At 52.6% G+C, this 9,285-nt stretch overlaps 1 protein-coding gene across 1 annotated transcript; it reads left to right on the plus strand.

Annotated features, from left to right (window-relative positions):
- The first annotated feature begins 378 nt into the window (after positions 1 to 378).
- On the plus strand, positions 379 to 8,072 carry LOC138078067 (keratin, type II cytoskeletal 74). The gene is made up of 9 exons (XM_068970552.1): positions 379 to 864; positions 1,466 to 1,680; positions 2,118 to 2,178; positions 2,672 to 2,767; positions 3,249 to 3,413; positions 5,073 to 5,198; positions 6,663 to 6,883; positions 7,342 to 7,376; positions 7,855 to 8,072. Exons 1-9 carry the CDS (start codon positions 379 to 381, stop codon positions 8,070 to 8,072), a joined length of 1,623 nt encoding a protein of 540 aa, XP_068826653.1.
- The last annotated feature ends 1,213 nt before the right edge of the window (positions 8,073 to 9,285 follow it).

Consider the following 9,285-nt stretch of genomic DNA (forward strand, 5'->3'; position numbering starts at 1 on the left):
ACTGACATATCTGTCAGCAAGAAAGAGGCAGCCCTGGAAAAAATTAAGCTAGGAGATCTCTGAAGGGGATAACTCTCCAGGTCCCTAATTAGGAGCACAGATAAATGCCTGATTCGACCACTCCAGTCTGCAAGGACAGCGTATTCTGCTCACAATCAGAAGCACTTTGTTGCTGCACAGGGCTTGGAGATATCTGTTCCACAAATTGCCCATGGCCTCAGGACCTTCGGCAGGGAGAAAGGAGATAGAGGAGCAACACCCTTTTCCGGTGTTCAGGGATGGACAGAATAAAAGGGAGCGGTGCTCTGGGTGCCCCATCAAAAGTTCTCTCTCCATTGACTGCTTTACTCCAGCTCTGCCACCTCCATCTCTGCCACCATGAGCCGGCAACTGAATGTCAAGTCTGGTGGCGACAAGCGGGGCTTCAGTGGGCACTCGGCGGTGGTGCTGAGGAAGGTTGGGGGCAGTGTGGCTTCTTACCGTTCACCCAGCAAAGGAGATGGTGCTGCCTTTGGAAGCCGAAGCCTCTACAGTCTCTGTAGAGGGGATGTCAGTATTCCCCTCAAGGGGGCTGGCAGCAGTGTTCGGACTGGAGGTTACAACTTCAGGCTTAGCTCTGGGTATGGAGGGGGCCGGGCCAGTGGCTTTGCTGGCAGTATGTTTGGCAGTGTGATCCTGGGGCCTGTGTGCCCATCCATGTGCCCATCCATGTGCCCACCTGGGGGCATCCACCAGGTCATCGTCAACAAGAGCCTCCTGGCTCCCCTCAACGTGGAGCTGGACCCAGAGATCCAGAAGGTGCGCGCCCAGGAGCGGGAGCAGATCATGGCTCTGAACAACAAGTTCGCCTCCTTCATCAACAAGGTGGGTCTCCCAGGTGGATAAGATAGTCCAGTGAGATGTTCATGATCCCTTTCTGCCTGGCAGTGCCCAGGGCATTGTGGATGGAAAGGTTGCTGCTGGATCTCACGAAGGGCTCTGTGATCATAGCACGACCTGTGAGCTAGGCAGCACAAAGGAATAAATGAATGTGTTGCTTTCTTTTACAGAGAAGGGTGGAAATTTTGGTAAAGGATAGCCCTACCTTGAGGAAGAATTGATGGGAATCTGGAAGTCAACTGGACCTCTAGCCCTTCACGGCAGATGGAGGGCTGATAGAATCAGCACTGTTCAGAGAGAAGGGCTCATGGTACAGAAGAAACACTTAGCTGAGACAGGAAGAGCATCTCCTGGGGCTGGGTCAGGCAACAGAAGCCAGCTATGGAATCTCCTTCTTCAATGAGTTTTCAGTGACTGGTTTTGCCTGAAAGGCTACAGAATGAACCCTTGTAAAGGGTCTTGTTTGTATGGAATTCCATGTGTGGGGAGTCAGGACTGGAGCCAAATGTCTTTAGAAAAATCTGTATAACCTGGTAGGGTCCATGGTGTTTTTCCACGGGACTTGGTAGCGCCCATCTGATTCCAGGTGAGGTTCCTGGAGCAGCAGAACCAGGTGCTGGGGACCAAGTGGGAGCTGCTGCAGCAGCTGGACCTGAACAACTGTAGGAAAAACCTGGAGCCCATCCTCGAGGGCTACATCGGCAACCTGCGGAAGCAGCTGGAGACACTGTCCGGGGACCGGCTGAGGCTGGACTCGGAGCTGAGGAGCATGCAGGACCTGGTGGAGGACTACAAGAAGAGGTCAGTGGGTCCAGCCGAGGTCGCGGGTCATGTTCCCAGAGGCCCCAGGGATCATCCAGTCTCTGTGTCACTTTTTAGGAGGGCAGGGAGCAAGCACCGGGGTCAAGGGCTCACACCCTTGCTCTGACTGTGAAGGAAGGACCACCCCTATTTGATGAGAACTTCCTACCTGGTCGATGGGAAGGAGTTCCTTTGCTCATTGACCCACCAGTGGGTTCAGTGACTGGTTTGGGGCACCTGGATATCTCCCTAAGGTCCAGAGAACAGAATGTTAATGAGGCAACTCAGGGACACAGGACTGCCACCACCAGCCCCTGCAGTGCTCCAGCAGATCCTGTGGGGACTCTGCATCCCCAGCACTTGCCTGGTCAGTGTGAAGAGGGGGTCACCTGGCCAAGGGGACTGAGACCTCTGCTATCTTCCCTCCTTGCCCACAGGTATGAGGTGGAGATCAATCAGCGCACAGCAGCCGAGAACGATTTTGTGGTGCTCAAGAAGGTAAGAGCAAGAAGAGCCTATGGACTCTGTTTTCCCTTGAATCCCCATCCTAACCAATCCTGCTAGGGACTCCAGCCCTGGCCTTCTTCTGGGAAGGGGCTGGTACCTGAGTAGAGATGGAGTCATATTCTGGTCTCTAGCAAGGTGGAGAGGACATGTGCCTAGGATATGGGTGGAGACAGATAGGAGAGAATCATGGTCTGGGAATTGGAAACCTCTGGCTCACCTCAGCCTTCCTGTGTGACTTGAGGAAATACACTCTACTTCTCTGGGCTTCATTTTCTCCAGGTGTAACAGAAAAAGAGTAGCCCCCACTTCTTTATTTATCCCCAAAGATGCATAGGAGAGAAAGGCAATATTGAGGGTTTTTATTCACCAACCTGCTTCCCTTGGTGGGCAAAAGATAGGAAGTTAATTGACTTTTAGGGCAAGGACAGGGCACCTGGTGGGATGTGGGTGATATTGACCAGTGGCTCTGGGTGCCTCCTGGCAGGATGCAGATGCAGCCTACACAGTCAAGGTGGAGCTCCAGGCCAAAGTGGACTCTCTGGACAAAGATATCCAGTTCCTTAAGTGTTTGTACGATGTGGTGAGGACACCCCCTCCCTCCCCCACCTCTTTCCAGCTGAGAGATTCCCTGGCTCTTCCAGGGAGATGCTAATAAGAAGGACTGGGGATAAGCAGAATTAAGGGTGTTTTGATGGGAAGGTGCAAAACCCTGCACTGGGAGGCCATGGAAGTGTAGGATCCTGGTCCCTGGAAGCCATATTCACAGGAAAAATGTCTCATCTGGGCTGTGATAATGACCTTGGCAGTAGGCCGGTAAAAATGACCCCATGAGGTCCTACTGAAGCACAGATTCCTGATACTGTGAATTGCAAGAAATGCCTCCCATGGCCTGCTACCCACATGGGGTGTATCCTGCTGTGTGAGCCTTTTCCTTGGCTCCAGCAGGCATTTCTTCTCTCCACTTTGGCCCCTTCTGCCAGGTGCCACAGGCCCAGAAGTCTGATGGGAAGAGGAGGGAGGTGGGGGAAGGACCCTGACTCTGTCCTCATCTCTCAACTCAGGAGGTGGCCCAGATCCAGACTCACACCAGTGAGACCTCTGTCATCCTGTCCATGGACAACAACCGTGACCTTGACTTGGATAGCATCATTGCCGAGGTCCGAGCCCAGTATGAGGACATCGCCCTGAAGAGCAAGGCTGAGGCCGAGGCGCTGTACCAGAGCAAGGTGAGGACTGATTGTGTCTCCCTCCTCCACCAGACTTCCTTTCCTGGGAAGGGACACCTCCACCAATGGATGTGAGACACCCCTTAGGAGATGTGTTGAATGAAAGAAGGGTTATAATCAATGCCATAGTGACATCTACTCAAAAAGAATTCTTGGCAAAAACTGTTATCAAAGATAAGCCATAAAACTGGGTAGGCATTTCCAACAGAGAGGGACAGGCCATCCTCTGATGGAGGAACGAAGCGAGGTGCTCTTGCTATAAAACTGGGATTAGGTCGTGTCACCATGGGAAAGAAGGAGAGTAACAGATATGGACGAGAGTAGCTATGGGTGACCTGGAGTGGGACAGGGAGTAAAGAAGAGGATGCCGTGAGCTTCCCTCTGATCAGTGTGGAAGGACTGCTAAGAAGAAGAGGTGGGATTCTAGAAGCATTCTGGGGGATGGCACTTAAGCTTTGAGGTAAAACCCTTCTAGGCTGTCACTGAGAAGACCCTTTACCTGAGGGCCCTATGGGGCTTCACACCTCCCAGCTTTCTTGGCCATTAAAACCCGCCAACAGCAAGGACCACAGGTTCCTAGTTCCCTGTCCAGGGCTGTGTCATCCTCTCTTTTCTGAAGGGCTGGCCAAGGGTGAGGGGAGGATCTGAGCTACAAGTCCTGAGCCCACAGTCCCACCACCTCCAGGGTACATGCATGCGGTCCTTAGCCCTGGCCCTTCACCTGTCATTAAGAAAGGATTCTAGGAGAATGTAAGTTTCATGGGACCAGGGACCTCACCTATACCGCTCACCTCTGTATCTCCGGTACCTGGAACAGAACCTGGCCTTTAAAATACTCCTCTATAAAGAGGTGCTAAATCAGTAAAGAGGTCCAGAACTCTTCTATTTTGGAAAGTGAAAGTGTTAGTCACTCAGTCATGTCTGACTCTTTGATATCCCATGGACTGTAGCCCTTCAGGCTCCTCTGTCCATGGAATTTTCCAGGCAAGAATACGAGATTGGGTAGTCATTCCCTTCTCCAGGGGATCTTCCTCACCCAGGGATCAAACCCAGTCTCCTGCAGGTGGATTCTTTACCAACTGAGCCACCAGGGAAGCCCTATTTATTTTGGAAGTGCTTGAAAGTGAAAGAAAGTGAAGTCGCTCAGTTGTGTCCGACTCTCTGCGACCCCATGGACTACAGCCTGCCAGGCTCCTCTGTCCATGGGATTTTCCAGGCAAGAATACTGGGATGGGCTGCCATTTCCTTCTCCAGGGGATCTTGCCAACCCAGGGATCGAACCTGGGTCTCCCGCATTGTATGCAGATGCTTTTACCATCTGAGCCACCAGGAAAGTCCTTGGAAGTGCTTAATACATGCAGACTGCATTTTCCCTTTATCCACCCCCAGAAAAGATTAGTCAGGGAGATAAGAAAGGAGGATAGGCCCAGCAAATAGATTTTTGCTTAGAGAAACAGGTGGACTTCTTGGTCAGAATCAGCTCCAAACAGCTGGAAGGATAACCCAGGTCCTGGCTCTATCACCTCCTGCTGCAGAGCTATCTACCCTGGCTCTCTCTGGTGGTGGAAGGGTTTGCTCAAGACACTTTCTCTGCCTTGGGTGGTGGGGGATATGGAGGGAGTTCTGTCTCATCACCAACTTCCTGTCTCTGGAAACCAGATCGAGGAGCTGCAGCTGGCAGCTGGCCGGCACGGGGACGACCTCAAACACACCAAGAACGAGCTGTCGGAACTGAACCGGCTCATCCAGAGGATCCGCTGTGAGACTGCAAATGTGAAGAAGCAGGTGGGCAGCAAGCCCGCAGAGAGCACGGAGGCTGGGCTTCACCCTCTGTGATGGAGAGACTGGAGCCCATCCTCGAGTGAAAAGCAGATGTCCCCTGCCTGACTTGGGACTCTCTGGACCATTGATGATCCCTCTTCCTCGCCATACCTTGGGACCCATACACTCTGAGCTGTCAGCCTGCTCAGAACTGGAGGGGCCTTGCACTTATTTCACCTGACTCTCACAGATCAGATAAGGAAACTGGGCTGGAGAGAGGAAGGGACTCTCCCAGGGTGTCCAGCTGGTTATTAGGATTAGAATTTAGGTCTCCTTTCTTTTTTCCATCATTCTCAGGCCTTTTCTGTGTGCAGTAAACCTGCCCCATGTCCCCTTCAGGTATGACCCTCCGAGGGCAGACCCCACACCTCTTCCTCCCGCTGGACACTCGGTGCATGTAGGGTTTGGGGGGCCTCTCCTTGGGACCCTCAGTGGCCAAGTTGAGGTCCTCCTCTCACTGCTCTCACTGGGTGACCAGTGAGGATGATAGCAGATGAAGATGGTCTGGGTTGTCTGCCCTGTACCCATTGCAGAAAATGGGTCTTGTCCTGTCTTGTCTGAAAGCAGAAAAACATCATATCTCTGGGGAGATGATTTTAAGGGGGTGGGGAATCCTTCCCCAGGTGACCCTGGCAGGTCAACTCTGCCCAGTGATAGAACTGCCAAACCTGGAAGAGCTGAGCCAGCTCTCTTTCCTGCACCCCCACAGCCTTCCAAGCCAGGTGATGTGGGGAACACGGGGCCTGCTTTCCAACTCGACACGCGGCTGATTCCACGACTCTATGAGGACTGTTTCTCCGCCTGGTCGTATTTGCCATCACATTGCCACTGGATGTTTTTCAGGCCCCAAATGCTCTGTCTGAGGCCATGGATATAACCTCAGGCCCTTAGCCTCTTGTTGTGTGGGAAGGTTCCCCGAATCCATTCAGGCCAGACGTGGGGAGCGTTTAGATAGACCCTCCCTGCAGAGTGCTAGAATAGTCCAGAGATGTACACTGTTGGGTGCTAACGGGTAGGAAGGGTCCCTGCTGGGAGACACTCTGCAGGTAGGGGTCTGATCACAGAGGTGCCTTGGCACGCTGTCTGATTCTTGGAGGCTCCAGGTTGGGGTCTCAGTGTGATTCTCCAGGACAAGGTGGACTTGAAACGGACAGCTACTCGTTTCAACCTCACTAGACAAACTTGCAAACATCCAAATCTCTTCTTGCGGTCCTGAAATGCAACTGCTCTGACAGCTTTTCATGGGCCTTTAAATATCCATCTACAAAAGAAAATAGAAGCGACTCAGATACTGTGGTGGCTCTGCAGCAATTACTTGCTACCACCTTGGACCTCATCTGTAAAGTGAGGGGGGTTGGGACCTAACCATTAAGATCTAAACATTATTCTGGGCTCTGATGGTCTTCCCATCCGTCCTTTGCTTTACAGTGTGCCAATCTGGAGACGGCCATTGCTGATGCCGAGCAGCGGGGAGACAGTGCCCTGAAGGATGCCCGGGCCAAGCTGGATGAGTTGGAAGCTGCCATGCACCAGGCCAAGGAGGAGTTGGCCCGGATGCTGCGTGAATACCAGGAGCTCATGAGCCTGAAGCTGGCCTTGGACATGGAGATCGCCACCTATCGCAAGCTGCTGGAGGGCGAGGAGTGCCGGTGAGGAGGGCAAGGGAGATGCCATGGTGGGGGCAGGGGACTGTGGGTGGCTCCCTGCTGGGCCAAGGGACCATTTGGGAGGTAAAAGAGGAAAGCCAGCAGTGCTCGTGACATGGGCACAGAAGGGGGCTGTTTGTTGACTGAGCTCAGCTTCCTGCAAGAGGAGGTCAGATGTGAAGCACCGGTGGTTGGGTGGTGGCATGAAAAGAGCCAGTGGGGTCAGACAGACCTGGCTTTAATCACTCGCTTTGCCATATGTCAGCAATGTGGTCCTGGTGTCTGTAAATTTTATTATTTATTTGCTCATCTGTAAATGAGGATTGTAACCTCCATAAAATGAGGTTGTTTTAAGGAGGAATTCAAATGATAGGCATATAAAGGCAGGAACCCATCAAAAGACTCAGCTGAACTAGACACTTCCCTGAGGTTTTATACTTCTCCAACTTTCTGTCTTGCAGGATGTCTGGGGAGAATCCCTCCTCTGTGAGCATTTGTGAGTATCCCTGAGAGACGGGTCGAGTTGGGGATTCTGACTGGACGGGAAAGCTGGGGACTGCAAGATAATGTGATACCACCTCCAATCATTGTCTCCCCTCATCTGGGGGCTCCTAGTACTGTCTCAGGAAGGTTCTCTGGCTTTAAAGGAAGCCTATTTGCCTTCTGTCCCAGGGAATCAGTGACTGAGGTCATGCCAACCCCATTTCCTTCCTGTGTCTCTCTCCTGGGCATCATCATCCCAAGAAGGGGTTGAGAATACAGACCTGTGAGACAAATGGTCCTAGATTCTCTAGGACGGCAGGGACCATTTGGTCCCGGGTTGTCCTCACCTTGCACAGAGGTTGCAGTGTACCTGGGTCTTGACCCACCCTTGCGGTGTTTTTTGACTGCCAAGGGTCGCTGTGGGATGGAGGGGTGGCTTGCTGAGTGATGCTGTCATCCTTCTTCCCCTGTTCTGGGTCCTTCCACCACAGCCGTCATCAGCAGCAGTGCAAGCAGCTCCAGTTCCCACCCTGGATCCTTGGCCAGCACTGACCTTGGGGCCAGCACCACGGCCAGCACAGTGACCAGCAGCTCCAGAAGCACCCAAAGCGGGCAGATCAGGGCCAAAGGGGCACAAGGGGGAGACCCCAAGGACTCCCAAGACAAGAGCACCCCAGGCAGCGGCCGGGCAAGGAAAGCTGCCCAGTAAAGCCCCTCAGCTTTAAGGGTTCTCTCAGCTGCTGGGAGAAGAGATGCTCTTGCCCTGCCACCTCACTTGGAGATGTCTGCCACAGCACCCCCCTTCCCCAGAGTCCTAGGACCACCGTGGTACATGCGACCACCCACATGCACTGTGGCCTGTCTCACTGTCAAGTTCTGGTTGGCCTCATCCTCTCCTGTTTTCAGGTCCCATCTGGACTTTGTGACTTCCTTTTTCCCTGCTGCCCTCAGCTGCTAGGAGGCTTATGGACACAGCTATAATTCCCTTCTTGGCCCTGGAACATCCCTAAGAACATCCCTAGAGAGAAAGGAGAGGAGGGAGGAAAAAGAGAGGAAGAGGGCGAGGGAGGGCAGGATAGTTTTCTCTATGCTTTGGTAGAGTCAGCAGTTGTCCGAAGGCTTGCTTTGCAACCTGGAGGCGGTAGCAACTCCTATATGTTAAGCTCAACTACATCTATTGCCTTTAATTCTCATCCAATTATGCAAAGTAGAGGCAATAAGCATCCTTAGGACAGAAGAGACGCCCCCATCCTCTGAGTGACTGTGGAACGTGCCCTCTTCACTCCCTGGGTGCTAGGGTCGGGAGTTGAGCCCAGGCCTGTTTGACTCCAGGGTCCGTGTGCTTTTATATGCCACTGTCTCTTTAATGAAGGGAATGTCAAACTTTTATTTGATGAAGGCAGAGACTTAGGTTGCCTTTCTGTCAGCGGGTAGGTGTTTATCTTTGGGCCTTTCTCTGGGCCCTTCAGCTGTGTCCTGCTGTAGCTTCTGATTCGCAGTGCCTGCTGCCAGGAGCTGTGTTCAATGAGGGAAGCTTGCTTTGTCTCTGGTGGTGCCACCCAGCCCAGAAGTCCTGGCTTTTGTTGTAAATATTCCTAAGGATGGAGACACCCGGTTCCTCCTTGCCTTGACTGAAGGATTCTGAATTTCTGCCATATGTTCAATAAACTGTCCTTGAGTAATTTCCGAGGTGCATGTCTGTTAACGTTTCAATTTCTCCAAACTGCCCATTTCCGATGATGATACACTCCATCTTGCTCACAGGCACAAGCCTTTCAGGAACCTGGAGGCTGCTCTGGAGGTGAACCCAGACCAATGGGAGAAATAGACACACACACAAAGTCATGCACTCATACAAATCAGGGAAGGGCAGCCCAGTGCAGCAATGCTGAGAAGTGATCAGCACAGGGAAGCTAAGCAAG

Source organism: Capricornis sumatraensis, chromosome 4 (assembly GCF_032405125.1).
Source record: "Capricornis sumatraensis isolate serow.1 chromosome 4, serow.2, whole genome shotgun sequence".
In the NCBI taxonomy this organism is placed as follows: domain Eukaryota; kingdom Metazoa; phylum Chordata; class Mammalia; order Artiodactyla; family Bovidae; genus Capricornis; species Capricornis sumatraensis.